The sequence below is a fragment of the Cryptomeria japonica genome, chromosome 2 (genome assembly GCF_030272615.1).
Source record: "Cryptomeria japonica chromosome 2, Sugi_1.0, whole genome shotgun sequence".
Lineage (NCBI taxonomy): Eukaryota > Viridiplantae > Streptophyta > Pinopsida > Cupressales > Cupressaceae > Cryptomeria > Cryptomeria japonica.
Genome location: NC_081406.1, coordinates 643,927,301 through 643,946,422, shown reverse-complemented (window position 1 = coordinate 643,946,422; position 19,122 = coordinate 643,927,301). Strand labels below are relative to the sequence as shown.

At 37.7% G+C, this 19,122-nt stretch overlaps 1 protein-coding gene across 1 annotated transcript; it reads right to left on the bottom strand.

The window, feature by feature from the left end:
- Positions 1 to 3,669: 3,669 nt before the first annotated feature.
- LOC131054941 (transcription factor SPATULA) lies at positions 3,670 to 4,975 on the bottom strand. Its single transcript, XM_057989550.2, has one exon. It carries the CDS (start codon positions 4,639 to 4,641, stop codon positions 4,018 to 4,020), a length of 624 nt encoding a protein of 207 aa, XP_057845533.1. The 5' UTR covers positions 4,642 to 4,975; the 3' UTR covers positions 3,670 to 4,017.
- Between the last annotated feature and the right edge of the window lie 14,147 nt (positions 4,976 to 19,122).

Genomic DNA, 19,122 nt, shown 5'->3' with positions numbered 1-19,122 from the left:
CCCTGTTGGCATTGAACTCAATGAAGAACTTTTTTCATTTTTTGTTAACGTAATTTTGGAGTATCATGATGAGTTGGTTGGAGTCTTATGCTAGTTGGCATGTTGCCCCACCTATGTTTCAAATTATTCATTCAAACTACTTCCCCTACACAAGCATGTTTAAATTAACTTTAACTTTCTATATTAATTTTACTTCAATCTAAGCCAAATTTATATCATATTAGACATAAAAGTTCTACAAATGCATGCATGTCTTGTCCTTCTCCCTAAGGAAACTTGATGTCTACAAGGACTTCAACATGCTAGACTTATCTCTAGACTAGTCTCCCATCACCACACTATTGGGATGTTGGATTCTTTCTTTCATGGTGTTAAGTCTATGTAGCTTATCCAAAACATCCAACCATTATCATAATTGTTACTAATACAATATTGTTAACCTTCAATCTTTTGCATTTTCTTCATCATCTTGCATGTACACAAATTTGTCTAGCATTTGCCCAATTGGGTGCTTGGTTGCTTTAAGCTATACATCTTTCTCTTTTTCATCAAGTATTTTATTCTTTCAATTACGTTTACTACCTATATTGAAAAAGAGTATTGCCAATGAAATGAATGTTGATGTATAATCATGGTAATATAGAATTCATGATGAGGTCTCAATTAATAATGCCAAGCAAAGCATGATCCACATGTCCCCCACTACTAACAATGACAAGACTAATCTACTCACCATTCAATAAAAATCAAGTCTTAAGAATATAACATTAAGCTGCTTATTAATCTAATAACTTTTGCTTGTTGATTTTTTGTATTGTTATAATGATTTTCTTAAAACCCAATCAAATAGTTTTCTTACTTCTTATCTATATTATAGTTGATGGTGACAACATATTCCTTAATGTGAAGTTGATATTCTTCTTTCATGCACTTAACTAAGTTTTTCTCTCTAATATTAAACCATGATTTTAAAATAGTGTGTGGTGTTAATTCCTTTTTTATATAGAGTATAATTTTAGTTATGTTTAAAGACAAGCCTACATTTTTCCATAAATCAACAAAGGGCATCAATGACCATCATGAGAGTTGGAAGATGATTGTCATAGAATTCTTATACTTCCAATTGATAAGATATTTGTACTCATGGTGAGCGAAGAACATGCACTTCATTCATATTTTTTTAAACTAAAATAGTGGAATGCATGGGGGAGATGTAGGTGGGTATGGTTCAATGTTTTGTGATGCTTCAAAATTTGTGTTGTACTATTCAAAATTTCAAACACCAAATAGTCAATGGCAACTTTACACCTCATCAAGCTTTGGAATAGTAAATAATTGTCCTTAATTTTTTGATAAAAAATCTTTTAATTGTTAAATTATGTAACCAAAAATGTCGTCTTCCTATTTGATTACTTTAATCATATTTTACATCATTAATATTTATTGAAATATTCGAAATTATGATCTTACTCCTTATTCAAATCATGTTTTAAATAATAAAATCATATATAGATACACTAAAATTATGACATAAGTGATAGCTTAGGATGTGTTAATGCCACTCAATTTTAAAATTTTGTTGACCCAACAAACCATTAATAAATATCTATTATATCTAAAAAAGTACAACCATTATGGTGGCCACATGTAGGCCTTGTAAGCACTTCCATGTGGGGATTCTGTTTGTAAACTACTTTTCAAGTCAAAATGAAGAACAAGTGTCCAGGTATAGGTATGCGCCATATGCAGACAAATTTTTATCATCACACAAACTTGTCGTGTCAAATTTCGTATGCCATTTGACCCACTGAATATCACCTGTGTTGGAACTTTCCTCTGCCGTGTCAAATTCACATACCTCCTTTTAATAATCAGCAAAAGACTCATAAGTCGTGTCCATTTTTTTCATATGTATATGGGTGGGGCTGAAATGCTCAGAAGATTATGTGAACTTCCATCTGCAGCAATCATATGGATCCACACAGTCAAGAAAGTGAAATGAAATGGCGTCATTACATTGGTGCAGGACCCAACTTGTTTTAACTTTACTGTAAAGAGGGAGATCATATGTTTTCTTCTTTCTTTGCCAGATTGGAGTCAGAGACAAAGGTTTTGCATTATGATAATGGATGAAAAACATGGAAATTTGTTGTTGGTCCAAGCATGGCAGAGGAAACAGGGCTGGCCCTCTGCAGTGGAACCAAAAATAAGAAGCAGAGGTAGCAGAATTTTCATAATGTATGGTCAAAATATCAATCTGGGGTGTTGCTTCTGAAGAATCGTCTCTCTTAGAAGATAGAGGGGAATTAGTATTTGTCAATTGTGTGATTTAGAGTGACCAGAATGAAAAGAAGAAGAATTTTACAAGCAAACAAAATTAAAACATAATCAAATTCAGAAGTTTTCTTTATCAATTCATGGATTGTAGAAAATTAATGTATCTGAGAAGAACTTTGTTAATGTATTTATTGAATTATCAAACTAAGGTGTTGCTTCTAAGGGAATGATCTCTCTTTATCTATTGTATAATGGAGGGGAACCAAAATAAGAAGAAGAAGAGCAGGCACTATAATTTGACCAAAATATCAAATTAAGGTGGCGTTTCTAAAGAACCATTCTCTTAGAAGGTAGAGGAAGAATTAGCTATCATCTATTATATTATAACTGACCAAAATAAGGAGCAGCAGCAGCACTCTAGCCAAAATATCAGTGCTGCTTCCAAGAGACCAGCCTGTCTAGCCTCTTTTAGAAGATAGTGGTGGAATTAGCTATCATCTATTGTCATATAGAGGAACCAAAATAAGAATAAGAAAAAGAAGCCCCCCTTTGTATATGGTCAAAACATCAAACTAAGATAATAAAAAATATAAGAAGCAGCACTTTGTATTTGGTCAAAACATCAAACCAAGATGTTGCTTCTAAGAGACCAACTCTGTGTGAAGAGAGATCACAGAGAGAATTAGCCTGCATCCAAAATAGTTTAGACCAACCTAGCCTCTTTTAGAAAATAGAGGTGAATAGATGAAGAAAAACTAAAATAAGGAGGAGAAGAAGCAGCACTCTATGTATGGTCAAAATATCATACTACAGTGTTTCCAAGAAACCAGCCTTTGTTTGAAGGTAAAATTAACCAGCTTCTATTCTATAATATAGAAAGATCAAAATAAGGAAAAGGGGAAAAAGAAGCAACCCCTCTAAGGTCAAAACATTAGACTAGGGTGTTGCTTCAAGAAACAGCCTCTCTTCATAGCTCTTCAAAATAGAAACAGAACTATCATCTATCATATAATCTAAAGATACCATAATAACAAGAAAAAAGAGAAAAAGCATTCTAATAATGTGTAGCCAAAACTGGCTTGTTGCTTCACAAGAAGCAGCATTCATCAAAGCGAATTAACTATCATGTATTGCATTATAATCAAAACTGGGATGCTTCTTCACAAGAAGCAACATTCATCAGAGGAAATTAACTATCATGTATTGTATTATAACCAAAACTGGTATGTTGCTTCACAAGAAGCAACATTCATCAGAGGGAATTAACTATCACGTATCGCATTATAACCAAAACTGGGATGTTCTTCAAAAGAAGCAACATTCAGCAGAGGGAAATAACTATCATATACTGTATAAATTATGTGATGTGAAATAGAAATATGAATCTTTACCAAAAACACCAATCAGAATAGGTCCCATGTTCATTCAAAGTAGTTCAGAAGCAAACTTGGTGCAAGACAGAGCAAAATGCCATGTACACATCAAATTATGCAGATGAAAGCAATATCTACAAATGGAACATCTCTTTCTACATTTATAAATAGATTTCAGCTCTGCAACAGGAGCCAGAATGACTACTGCTAGTAAGAAAAAAACAACCAATTTACAGTAGAAACAAAATAAGTACTGATGAAAAAGACTCTACAGATGCAATTGCAATGTTTCTTTTCCTGTTCTTTTCACATTTTTGAGATTTAAACAACACTGCACTACAATATACAATTGTGGGCTCGACTGATTCTATTTGGACTCCACGTTTTCGAAATAGCTGACAAGAGTCCGCATGGATTGAACCTGCACTTGGAGGGCGGAAATGTATTCCAACGCCTCATGCAAGAGCAGGGGAGTATCCATGGCCGTTCCACCAGGGACAAGACTCTTGAGCACCTTAATCTTTGCATCTACTCTGTTTTCCCCAATCTTCTTCTTCGAAAACCCTCCAAAAGCTCGCTTCACCCGCTTCCTGCAAGAAACATTAATCAACCTGCGGGAAGAATCAGAATGACATGATCTCCTCCTCATCCTCCTCAGACTGCTTCTCATGCTCAGGAAATTTCTCCGCCACTCACTGGAACTCCGCCCCAGCTTCTGATTACAACCTCCACAGGATTTGGGTTCACAGCTCCTGATGAAATTCATGAAATTGGGCGAATTTTTTCTGGAATGGGCAAGAATGTTCCGGCTCCATGCAGTGCCAGAGGACGCCTCTGTCATAGCCAGGGACACATCTGCTGCAAATTTCACAGCCCTAGCTCCGCTTAAATCCCTTGTTTCATTGATTCCTCCCAGAGCACTCACGAAACGCCTCATATAATCCTTCCGAAATATCTTCCCCCCCTCTGCCCCATACCCCTGCCTCTCCATTCTTCACAAGAATCCCTCAAAAAATCGAAAAGCAGGGCAGATTCAGACTCTGAAACAAGATGGAAAAGACCCAACTTTGCAGAATTGTCTGTGCTGCAAAAGCTTAAATCCCCATGGATCGTTGGCGCAGCCATGATGCCCTGTTTATAGCCCCTTTCAAACCACGGCGACGATGAAACCCATAGTGGGCATCCAACTAACCCATCTGCTACACGTCATGGTGACCCACGTAACCGGCTTGGCACCGGCTCAGGCTGTGGAAAACCACGGCAAAAGGGCAGGGCATTGCACAATGAGTAAATTGTTGACTAGGATGCAACCCCATGGGGGAGCATTGAGGAGATGATTCTTATTATATTCCTTTAGTTTCTTCTCCCCATTGTATTTATGAAATATCTCCCTGTTTGATATTCACATTGATGATGGTAAACAAGTAAATATCTTAGATGTACAAAATAATTGAGCCATCACATTCAAGATTGGGAAGAAAAGTAAATAAACAAATGAAATGGTGGCAAGTGGGATCTACTCAATTTGGATTCATAATTGAAGGGGTTACAATCATGTGGGTTAATGTATCTTGAAGTATGGAAAGTAAATGTAGTGGATCAGGATTATTCATTTATGGGTAAGTGTTGTCTCTTTTTTTGAGATGGGTATGTAAGATTTTATTTTGATGGAGCTATGAAAGGAACCTTGGTTCAGTGACCGGGTTTGTGATAAGGAATTTGTTGTTATTGATTATGGGACCATCATAATACATCTGTCTATAGTATATTTTGGGCATGTGGATTGTGGTGGTCTTATGGACACTGTCGAATTTGTCAAGGGTTTTAATGTATTTGGGTTTCTTTTTCTTTGGCATTTGAATGATTAATGAAATTCAGTGGGAAGCTTTGATTGTTGGCTAAAGGCTTCTGAGTTGATTATGGAAAGTGACTCTTTATTAGTGATAAATGTGTTAATCAAAGTAAACCCCTAATTGGAGAATGAAGAGATTGTTGAAGAAGATGGCATTTTAAGTTAATTGTTTTGATAGACTAAATATATTTATTACAAGTGGCACCTCGATATTGTTGAGGATCATCTAGTCAAAGAAGAGATTAATCAAGCACTTGTCATAACATTTTATTGTCATCTAGATTCAATGGGTGTAATAATCTAGAAGCATTAATATGTTACAGACCGCCCTATTTTTATCATGTCTTTAAAATGATGATATGTAGCAGTATGTCTATAATACCATGTAAATACTAAATGTTAAAGTATTAATCAAAGTAAAAGTCTGAGTTGGTGAATGGAGTGATATTTTGAAGAAGTTAACATTTTAAGTAATTGTTTTGATGATATTATATATAAATATTACAAGTGGCAACCAATGTGGTTGAGGATCATCTAGCTAATGAAGGGGTTAATCAAGAACCTCTCATGATAATTTATAGTCATATGGTTGATGGGTGGAATAATCTAGAAGCACTTCTATCTTACAAGCCACATTGATTACATTATGGCTTTAAAATGATATGTAGCTACAAGTCTATAACACCATGACCCTTAGAGTTACAATTGTTGATTTATTTGATTACACCCCACGATAAATAGAAAAAAAAAAGAAATTATGTCATTTTTTTACTCCTTGTATTCTTAAATGATTAATACCTTGCATGAATTAGAATTAAAAAGATCATTATCAAGGGACTACTCAAACTTATTCAAATAATGAGTCTCGGTAGTTTTTCATCTTTAATGTATTTGTGTGAACATGTGAAAATTGTGTAATCAAAATTACTAGCAAGAAATGTCTTCAAATATGGGTCGTGTAGTCAAAATACTCTATACCCTTTGAAGTATCAAAAGTTGACATGTTTTTCAAGAGTAATGACATGAAGAAAATGTTCATCAAGTAGCTAACACTTCCACTTTTCCTTCATTTTTAAATTTTAGGTGTCATTCTACACACTATGAGTTCCTAGTTAAGCCATTTGGGTTGCTAAATTCTCTAGCTCCTTTCTAATCAACTATTAACTATGCTTTCATCATGGAAATATTTTTTTGATCCAAAGGTTGAAGTAAAAGATGTTGGTGGATATATGGTTAATAAGACATGTCAACTATGGAATAAAAGAAGATGTGATTTATTGGGTTGGCTAGAATACATGCAACTATTTAGAAAATCCAATGTATCTAATAGGCTCTTACCCTATAACAAAGACAAGTTGGCTAGCTTCCAAGTGCTAGAATAAGATATGTTTACCCAAAATAGAAACCTTTTCTTGAATAACCATTCATGGAAAAGTTCCTACATAATGGGACCATTCACACACATCTTATGCCTCAATCATATGGAAATATTGCACCATAATTTTTACCATAACCGCTTCATGATAAAAATACTTGTTGTAATAAGTGCATCAAGTGAGATAGGAGGCATGATCTAAATCAACATACGAATCTCAAGTTCTTTCTTTACTCAAATTTGCTAGAGATGACATTTTGAAGTCCATTTGCAAATGAGAGTGGAGAATGAAGACACAATATTTCCACAATCCATTCGAGTAAATTAGAGTGCTTGTGGTAGAAAATTATGTAAGAACTTTTGTATTAATATTTTTATCACGTTTTGTGATCCATCATCGGGATGAGGAAAGTACCATGAAATATACAAGGAGGTCAATTTAGAAGTAACCTCTACATTTATTTCCAATCTCATGACTTTCTTAAACAATAAGAATGTTATGCATGTATTAACAATGAACTTTGTGAGGGTGAATTTCAAAGATAGTTTGGAAATGGCATTGGAACACATAGATACTCATCTTATTAGAGTTTTACTTATAGTGGGAACTCAATTTTAGGGGCTAGTCTCTATGCCATCATTTAGGGAAATTGAGTGGAGATTCCATGCTTGGGTTAGCCAAGCTAAGAGACTCCACTTCATTGTTGTAAAAAATTAGGGAAGGGGAATACTCTCGATTTTAATTTTAAATTCCCATGGTGCCCATTAAAACCCACTTGTTGCAGCAAGAGAGAGAAAGGGCATATTAGGTTCACCAATCATTTAAATTCCTTCTTTAAACTATTGGAATGGATTCAATTATCTTAAATGGTGGGCTTGACATTTAGACAGTGGTGAGGGTCCTTTGTTAATAAAACTTTAACCTATGTCTTTATTGTTTAGCATGAGCTTTTAAAGTCATATTCATGATCTAATTTCGTTTGTAGAAAAATCTTTTTTTATAATAGATACCCTCGTTTAAATAGAATGCTCATATTAATAATATGAATTATAATATATATATTTCCAGTTAATATAAAAATTAAAGACCCATATCCCTTCCTTTACACATAAACTAGATTTTCTTTAATTATATGTATAATTAAATATCATGATAAAACCACCAAACTTAATAATAATAATTGTTAAATTGAAATGCCACCCAATTACCTACATGAAAGGTGCTTCTATTATTAAATGCATATGTGAACATGGGAATCTCCTTAAATTGTATATATACTGCGTGGGAGATATATAAATATATATTAATTGTATATATATTGGGTGGACGATATATAAATATATATTAAATCGGTGCCCTAGATTCGGACAAATCTTTTCCCATGATTTTTTTTGTTTGATATTTGCATATAATTTATTTGAAATCTTCAAATGCATCCGTGTGCACTTTTATTGATAAAGTCAAAGTAGTGCATCATAAAATCCTCCTTTTTCTAATAAAACATATTATTTATATACTTAAAGTAAAAAAAAAGGGAATTGGGGCCCATTAACTAACATATAGAGGGTAGGGCTGCCTTGCCTATAACCTAATTTGACCAACATAATAATAGAAGAAACAAATCATATTCTCTTAATGTAGAGAATAAAACAAACAAAGTCATACAAATGTGAAAGAAGTGTTATTTTTTACTCTATTACTTATCTAGATTTCTCAACTCAAAACATTCTCTAAAGTTACATTTTAAAAAATATATAAAAACTTTCAATATATGTGTTAATTTTATTTTTATTTTTTTAAGTTGTTATAAATAAGGAGAATTAATTTGTCGAAGTCATTTAAAAGATGAACATAGTTTAGCTGTACTTTTTAACATCTATTCATAATCAATAGATTTTTTAATCATTCCTAAAAGATACTAAGTCTAATGTGTGGTTATTCTTCAATGCAATCATATCCTCATTCTTAATTACTCTTCTAGACAAAATAATCCATACCTAATTCCTCCTTCGTACTTCGAGGCTCATCTATATGAATAATTAAAAATACACAAAATAAAATTAGGAGAATTATACGTCTCTAGTTGTTGATTAAGCTAAGTGGACCTCTACAAGAGTTTAGGTGGAGCTTATATTTGTAGACACCCAAAATTGTCATGATTAATTAAATAAATATTTTATTTATTTAATTATCTAAGCCTAATTCTTCTATTAATTAAATAAATTTTTATTTATTTAATTAATTCATTTATCCTCTTCTAGCCTTATTTCTCATTTAAATAAATAAATTTATTTATTTAAATTACCCTTTCCTAAATTAAATAAATATTTTATTTATTTAATTGTCCTATTTCTTCTATTAATTAAATAAATTTGTATTTATTTAATTAATTCATTATCTTTTTCTACACATGACACATGTCATTCATCTCTTAATTCCTACACTACCTACCTCTTTCATTATTTTGCTATTTCTTCTACCTACCCTCTAATCCTAGCCGACCTCTCTTTTTACACCTCTCAATCTTAACCCTCCATTTCATATTGTGTCTTCTATTTAAGGAGATGCTTTCTTCTTTGTCAAAGCCTAATCACTCATGCTAATGATCACTTGGCTACACTACGATCCTACTTGCAACCACATTCCGTTCTTTGTTGAGCTCTTGTGCATACAAAAATCTGAGAGCAAATATATATCAAGCAAGATCAATGGAGATAGGAAGAATGGAGATCAAAACCCTATTGGACATGTGATTGGTATAATCTTTGTGATTTTGTATTATTTGCATTGTCTTAGGTAATCTTCATATGTTATGGTGGATCTTTGTTCATTGTTAGGCTAGGGTTTTGTGGTTGGATTCATTTAGCCTTTCAATATTGTTGTTATTGTTATCCATTTTCACCATACACATTTTGGCACGCCCGGTGGGACTCTTGTCCCTTTGCATTTAACATTTTTGTTGCAGATTTTGCATTTTTGAAGTTGCAGATCGGACATTTTCCGACGGCATTTTAGGTATTTCCGCGTCTGCGAGCATTCGGATCGCGTCTTTGAGTTTCAGAAGCGTCTGCGAGATCAGGAATCGCGTCTATGTTTTTGTCAAAATTTATTTTGCAGGTTTCCGGAAGCTGCGTCTGTGTTTTATAACCGCGTCTGAGAAGTCTCTACCCGCGTTTGCGCTTGGAAAAGGCGTCTGTGTTCTCTGAGCGTGTCTGTGCATCACAGAACCGCGTCTGTGTCTGGTATAGCAGCGTCTGTGTTTACTGTTTTGAAAATTTTCAATTTTTCTTTGATCCGGGTTTTCAGATTTCGCGCTTAGGGTTTCAGATCTGGTTTATTTTTGCACTAATCCTTGCAGATCTAGCTAACCAAGTTTGTGCAGCTTGTTTTGGAAGCAAAAACGTTTTTGTTGAAGGCCCCTTTTTCACAAAGTCTTTTTGGGTTTTTCTAAAATTTACCTAACTTGTGTGCTTGCAGGAAGGGGTGATTATTTCAAACAATCCAAACTACTAACAAATTTTGTTGCAGGGCCTTGGCTAGGGTTTTTGTAATTTTGTTGTGTGCCTTGTTTTCATAGATTAGCAAACACTTCCATTGGTGCACTAAAATTGAATCATTGTCTTTTGTGTCTTGAGCAATAGGCTCTTTTTGTTTAATCTTTAGAGGGCCTGTCTTCCCGTGTGGTCATTAGGACTACTAGTGAGAAGAGAACGACCCAAGTGGTAGCAAAAGAAAAGCCATCTTCTTCCAAGCCACTATAATCAAATGTATTCATGGTGAAAACTATGAATAACGTGTGCTGATTAGTTCATACCGACACTATGTCTCCCCATAAACCCGTTTGATCAAATTTATTTGATCATTTGTAGGGCGTAACCCCTACCGGCTGGGAGCCTTCTGTATTTACAGAGCTAAAAGTGCCGCATGTATGGCCACACGAGCGGATGCCCTTACTAGCACCTTTTTGTTTTAGAAGCCCAAATCCTTCTAGTTGTTGGGGCAGGAGGTCGGACCTCTGGTAGCGGCCCACACACATACGGTTCTTAGTAGAGATACAAAGTTCGCCATGGGGAGTTTTCATGGGGACTGATGCTTGGCTGACCCGAGAAGTGAGTGCCGAGGGTGGAGCCAGTGAGGTCAAGCATATAAGTATCCGCTCTGAATAGCGTAGCCTCGGGGGTAAAACCCTATGTGGGATCAACAACTATTGTCTTGGCCAACCTTAAGATTTGTGCTTGTATTATGCTAAACACTCAAACATTCAAGACCAAACAACAAAACATTGTGTCTTTTGTGTCTTCAAGTGTATGCAAAACATTTTACATCACACAACACACTTTTTGGAGTCTAAACAGTTTGCAAACATTGAGTCATCAACATTGTGTCCTCTTGTCACGAAAAACAGTCAAACAGTCGGATTTGGTCACAACAAAAACAACTTCACAGATTGGAAAAATTGCACGAAATTTACAGAAACGCGTCTGTGTCTGTTTTAACCGCGTCTGCATCATCTAAGCGCGTCTGTGAAGGGCAGAATAGCGTCTACGTTTTTAGCAGCGTCTGTGTCTAACAGAGAAGCGTCTGTGTCTGGAAATCGCGTCTGTGAAGTATACAGAGGCGTCTATGTCAGGAATTGAAAATTTTGACAGTCCAGCAAACAAAGGAAATCGGTTTTGGCATACTTGAGCTTCCTAGGTTGTCTCTTCAGGTTTCATCTAGCATTCAACCTGTCCTAAGGTCTCATACAGTCCATCATTGCTTCACATCTCATTTTACATTCATACTTGTCTAAACTTGGGTCAAAAAGGTCACTTGCTTGTCCTCACTATACTTTTTCAACACAAGTACATACAACTACACTTTGCTAAGTGGTCCCTCATCAAGGTTTCTTACCTTTGGGTCTCATTTGGTCTTACTTAGAGTCAAGGTCAGCTTACCTCATCAAGAGAAACAATCATCTCTTTGGAAGTCACACCTACTCTACTACTTACATACTTGGTCTTACACTTTGGACATTGCAAATACACCTCAAGATTCATTTACACTCCATACAACTCTTGGTCTTCCATACCTTTTTCATTTTTTTCATCTAGTCTCTCACATATTGGTCAAACACCTAGTTCATGGTTGAAACCCGCCTCCAAAAATCTAGGAGAATAGCTAAAGAAGCTCAAGAATCCGCAAACATGAGTTCTTATGAATATGACAATGATTTATTTTATAATCCTGAGCACACTACATTACCAGACATGGATGTTTATAGAAACAATCCAAATGTGGAAAACACAAACACTACAAACAACAATGCTACATGCAATGACAATGCGGACAGCCTTTCAATACTATCAGCAGACATAGAAGAATCCATAATGAATCCTCATTTCAATAGATTGGTTGAAGAGATAATGAGGAGAGATCGACAATACTTCTTACACATGATGGCACAAAGTGGAGCTAAAATACCTCATGACTTTGACATGTCTCAACTTATGGAAAGTCGACCCTCACAACAAACTCAATCCAACATGGATCAAAGGAGACCAAATAGTGGAGGAAATAGAGCACCGAATATGATGCCAGAGTCACCATCAGTTTTACTTCAAAAACCAGAAATCCCACATACACAAGCTCAAACATATGATACTTACCTTCGAAGACCATCATGGAAGCCTTATGTGGATAGATATGCTCAATCACATGCTCAAGGTATGGATCAATCAAAACAAGTAGATACTCAAAGACATCCTCAAAATTTTGACACAAGGAGACCTCATGTCAAAATTGGGGGCAACACAATGGAAAATGAAATGCCTATTGAATATGGTATATATGCACAAAATAGATATGGGGTCCCTCAACATGAAGTCATGCCAAGTGCTCCATATATGCCGCAGCAATATAGACCTCCATATGGACATGTCTACGATCAGTATCATCCATACATGCAACAAGCTCCTCCTCAAATGGGTGTTTCAAATACGGGGTATGCTACAAGAAATCAATCTCCTCCCAAAAATAATTTGGAACAACAAATAAGAGATCTACAAAAGAAAATGGAGGACATGAGCACATCAAAACCAACATACACTATGAGAGATATATGTCCTTATCCCTTTGATAAGAGCATTCCAATGCCTCCGTTTCCTACACATTTTGTGACGCCAAAATTTGACAAGTATAGAGGGAAAGGAGACCCCAAGGCACACATAAGACAATTTTTCACAGCCTGCATAGAGGTAGCAGCAGAAGAAACATACTTGATGAGGTTGTTCCCGCAAAGCTTAGGAGATCAAGCTATGGAATGGTTTTCTCAACTACCTCCTCGTATTAAGTCATGGGGTGACTTAGTAGAGGCATTCATTCAGCATTTCTCTTACAATATAGAAACAGATGTCTTAGTTACTACCTTGTGCAATACGAAACAAAAGGAAGGAGAATCTTTCGCAACATTTTTACAAAGATGGAGAAATCTAGCTAGCAGATGTTCTTGCAAAATCCCACAGAAACAAATGGTGGAAATGTTCACTCAAAACGTTAACAAGGACATTGGATATGATCTCAGGAAAGCTTGTTTATCTACATTCAAGGATGTTATTGAAAAGGGACTAGCAACAGAAAAGGTCTTAATTGAACAAGGAGTCATCAAGATATTCAAAGAAAACAAAGATGACTTTAAAGGAAAAGACAAGCCAAGATTTTGGAACAAGAACAAGAACACAGTTAATGATGGTGTTGTTGATGCCAATACAGTAAGACCCAAGTTCATCTTTTCTGGATCGAGTTCTACAAACAATCAAGTGAATACTCAAACAACTTCTAAACCACGAAGGAAGTACACTCCATTGGGAGAACCACTTGAATCAGTATTCAAAAAGCTTGTGGCAAACAAAGTGATCACCGTTCCAGATTTTCCTCCATATGAACCAAAGGTCAAACCAAATTGGTGGAATGATGATGAGTATTGTGAATTTCATAAGAGCAAGGGTCATAAAATAGGTAATTGCCATCGATTGAAGAACATCGTGCAAGACCTCATTGATAGGGGCGATATTGAGATTGAGGGACATTCATCTAATCAAGAACATGAGATGTTTAAGGAACCATTCCCAAAACATGACAAAGGAAAAGCCAAAGTCACAGATGATCAAGCCAATTACACTAGAGCCCCTTATAATTATGATTCTACTATCAACCACATCTCAACGGACAATCATATCTCTACTATTACCATCAAGAACAAAAATCCTGAGAATCCTCCTCAGAGACCCAAGATTGTCCTAAGAGGTGTTGGATCTTCTTCCGAGCCTACTTCTGAATGTCATGTTACAACTCGTCGAGGTAAAATTACTTTGCCAGGTGCTTCAACGAAAAACACTGCTTTTTCATCTACCAAACCTGAGTATGACCTTGTAGAACAGTTAGGGAGGACACCCGCACTCATCTCCATCCTTGAGCTTCTACGCATATCCCCCGCTCATAAAGCTATTCTTGACAAAATCTTGAGAGACACTGCCGTTCCTGCTGATCTGAACGTGGACCAGTTTCAAGCCATGGTGGGATACCTTTCCATTCCACATTCCCTTACGTTCACAGAAGCTGATGACGCCTCCGTAAGTCAGCCACATAATGCACCATTACACGTTGAAGCCTTCATACACAAACATAGAATCAAACGAGTCTTGATAGATGGAGGAGCAGGTCTAAACATTTGTACATTGAGCATAATTAAACAATTGGGATATTCCGACAAAGCTGTGAATTCTACAAACAAAATTACTATAAAAGCATATGATGATGAAGAGCATTCATCCAAAGGCACAGTCACCTTACCTCTCAGAGTTGGACCAGTTACAAAGGATGTGGTTTGTCAAGTCCTAGACCTGGATCTCACATACAACATATTGCTAGGACGTCCATGGATTCATGAAATGAGTGCAGTCCCATCTACATATCATCGATGTATCAAGTTTCCTCACAATGGAGTTGAAGTGACTGTCAAAGCAGATCCAAATCCATTCATATATTGCAACAATCTGCAACCTTGATCAGAAATAATAATCCCAGTCAATAGAGAATCTATTCCTTCATCAGCATATGTGGATCCAGAATCCTTGAAACCTTCTACATCAAAGCAAGCAAAGCTCAAAGAAAAATTCAAGATTAAAGATCTGGGATGTGGTGAGTATATCTTTCATGTTGATCAACTCCCACTATCTCCTAAGACATGCAGTCGACATGAAGAATCTACAAACAATTTGCAAGGAATTGGGTGTGAACCACCTAGTGTTGTGGCTACTAAGTCTGAATGCAAATCTCCTCCAGTGGTGCAAGCAACTCTTGATATCAATAGTCCTAAGAGTGGTTCCAACAAAGAATCTATTGAGTGTATCGCCAACCCACTTGAGAACTCACATAGCCTTACCATTTCATCCACTCATTCCATTTTCACTCCACTCCCAGACTTGGATCAACAAGAATCACAAAAGCCCTTACTCATTAGGGATCAAAAATCAAGCTTTGAAAAGAAAAATTTAAAAGTCAAAAATAAAGAAAAGTGCTTCAGTCCAAATCAAAATCAAAAGCTATTGGACTCTACAAAAATCAAAGTCAAGGATAAAACTCATATGAAGCAAAAAGAGCAAGAGTTGATCTCCCCTAACACCAAAATAACTGGGGGCAAAAGTTCTACAATTTTAAGTCAAAAAGCATACTTGTTGATCCTAAGTCTCCATCATGCTATCCTACTTTCACTTCTTTTCACAATCATAAGCCTTCATAAATCTTCCACTTGTTCCACACATCCATCCCCTTCTAGCGATACATCATGGACCTTTAATGGAGCTTCCTTGAAGGACTTTGTTATCAGGGATGCCCAAACTTCTTCAGGTGACACGCATACGGGCCTGTGTAGTCCACACACTAGTAATCCTATCTCAGTTCCTTTATCAAGGAAGACAGACACTCAAGCTACACATCATTCAGTCAAGAAACAATGCAACTACAATCACAAAGTCAAGCCTCGCACATTTGAGGTAGGTGACTTGGTTCTCCGAGAAAACCCCAAGAATCAGCAAGACAGAGAGAAGAAGGGCAAGTTTGAACCAAACTGGCTTGGTCCTTACATTATTACAGCAGTATATGGCTCTGGGGCATATCAGCTCTCAACTACAGAAGGTGAACCTTTGGAGGATCCTATCAACAGCATGTACCTTCACAGGTTTTACACATAGCTCTTCAGAGTATCCTAATTCGAAAACACAAAAAAATCAAAAAAATTCAAAAATACAAAAAAAAATTATAAAACAAAAAAATCGTTACTTGGTGAAAACCTGGCAAACAGGCGCCTTGTGACACAAAAAATTTGAAAAATCAAAAAAGTAAAGAGAAATAATTTCGTCCAACGGTGAAAACCACTTCGGTGGCGCCCTGGGCAAGTACCATGGTGAAAACTGGGTCACCAGCGCCATGCGTAGAGACTTTGCTCCTCCCTCCTTCTGGATTCTCTTTCATCCTTCACTTTGCACACACTCACAACCTATTCACTCACAATAAGCTTACCTATTCCCATCATGGCTTGTTATTGATCTACCTGAGATTGGTTAGCCATTCATAATAACCTCCCTTTTCACTCCCTTTCCATCCATAATAAATTAGCTCCTATCTGTGACTAAGGCAATTCCTACGTCTAGTGATGGGTGTGGAACTAAGACATCACATGTTTCGAGGAGTACAGTTTCTTTCAGCTTTCTTCAAGTCTATTCGCACACAATCCGCAATAAAGCAACATTTGCATCACAGATCCGCAATAAAGTTTCGTCTTCTCCGCAATAAAGTATCAGTTTCATGGATTCAGTCAGTTTCAAATGAGACACAGCAGCAACAATGGGCCTCAACAAAATCAAATCTTTCAACAGACTCAGACAACATATGGTTCAGTGTTAATCTATCCTTTTTGTGAAAGTGAACATTGTGACCACAATCAAACATGACTTATACAAGTGACAAGAGACACTAAACTTGAGGACTACAGTGGATGTTGGTGTCGAGTCTTGGTTTTCTTTTGATTTCATCTTTTTGGTGACATGTCTTTTAGCTTTTCCGGGATGTCTTTGACTAGAGATTCTATCTCCAGGATGTCTTTGACTAGAAAGGCGAGGATGGGGTATCGTCACCTATTTGCATTTGCTGTCTGTGGATTGTCTTTTAGTAATGCTATGACTTGTCCAAGGATATGAGGACACTATGAGTCTAGTATGAACTGGGGCATTCCTTGTTTGTGACTGTCTTATCTCCATGCAAACAGGTACAATGACTTTCTGGGTCGAACATATGCCTCGATTGTCATAACCTATTTTGCCATAATAAAGCTCAATGATGATAACGCACAAGAAGCTCTTTCACGTTCATATCTTCTGTCTTCCATCCCCCTTTCTTGATTGACTTCCATTGTCCTTCTCCAGTCCGCGTAGCCCACTATCACATGACTGAGTATAATGACACACCAAAAACACTTGCATTTCATATAGTTACACCTGCATCACCACATATAAGCATTTCATACATACATATACATATCACAACTGCATCACATCCTGCATACAACACATGTTAGCACATCTTACATTTCCATCATGTAAATAATCATTTGCATTATCATATTCAGTTGCATTACATACATTCACATTTGCATCATGCATCCCATATAAAACATAAAAGAACAAAAATATTGCATTGCATCATATAAGCATCCATATCATAAAACAAGCATCACATAAGAACATCTCATCACATAAGGTACACATGCATATAGTTGCCGCAAAAATGGTGAATCATCTCTCATATATAATCAAATGTGTCATGATACAATGATGTCAAAAGAATCATATGGCTACAAAATCACCCGCAGGTGTCTACAATACAAAAATGGTACATATACTGATACAAAGGGGAGCCCTCTATGGCTATGATGAACTCCCTCCCTCAGAGCCTCCTGGCCTCGACGGAGTCTGAGCTCTAGAAGGACCCGCTCCAGGATCACCCTGCCTGTCTGGTGGTGGTGGAGGACCCATGACCCCACCACTAGATGCCTGCCTCCTCCGACTCCCTCCCGTAGCTGTCGCTGTCCGCGATGCTCTATGGAAGCTCCTTGCCCACTGATCCGCTGGCACTGCACCATAGTAGAGGTCCCTCCAGTAACCAATCTCCTCTCCGCCTTGCAAGACATATGCGTAGCCTGCCCCTGCGTCCTCTGCCGCCTGCCTCCCTGCCCTCAGAGCTATCTTAGCCTCAGTATATCGCTGGATAGCCTGGTCCCTCTCCCGCTCAGTGTCCCTGAGCCTGATCCTGAGGCGATCCCTCTCCCTCTCCAACTCCTAGATCTCGTCTGCCTGGCCCTGGCAGATCTCCCTCAGCTCTAGCAGCTCATCCTCCTCGGGATCCCCACCCTCAGCCTCTGCCTATGGCTCTCCCTCTGTGGGTGCCTGTACCTGTGCCTCCCCCTATACCTGTCTCGGTGCCTGAACCGGTACCTGTCTCTGTACATGCCTGGGAACCTGCACCTGTCCCTGTCTAGGTCCCTATGCTCTAGGACCCTGTGCTGCTGGTACCTACAGGGGCAATCCACCACGACCCCTCACCACCACCTGGGCTGGTCCCTCATGTCCTCCCTCCCTCCGAGGTGCTACCCTCCTCTCCCCCACTACTCCTCTCCGCCTCTGTCGGCCCCTACCTCCATCTCCTCCACCATCATCATCATCATCCCCTCCAACCTCTCCCTCCAGCAGCTCTCCCGGATCTGTCAACCGTGGAAACGGATGCTCTGCCCAATATGCGGAGTACTCTGCATCCATGTCTGCATCCTCAACCTCCGGCCACATATCCCAGGGTAGTGGCATCATCTCTGTCAGCTGTGTGACGGCCTGATCATATGATAACAATGGCCCGAACTGTGCCTGATCCCTGACCGTACAGGCATACATACCCGAGCCTCGTGGCATCCTCTGGATCCTGCCAAACTGCCTGCCAACCCTGTCTACCAGCTGTCTCTCCAAAATGTAGGGCATCCGCCCAATCAGATATCTGCTCCTGAATGTATATGGCAGCTCCACTGCGTCATCCTCCCACTCCTCGCACCCCAGGTATGGCCTCCAGATGACCACATCGATGTCGTCTATCACACGCCTCTAGTTCTCTAACCTGCCAATCCGAGGCTGTGAGGTGATCATATCATATAGGTGTACAAAGC

Coding starts and splice junctions, on each gene's coding strand:
- LOC131054941 (XM_057989550.2), bottom strand. CDS start 4,641: ATGGAGAGGCAGGGGTATGGGGCAGAGGGGGGGAAGATATTTCGGAAG.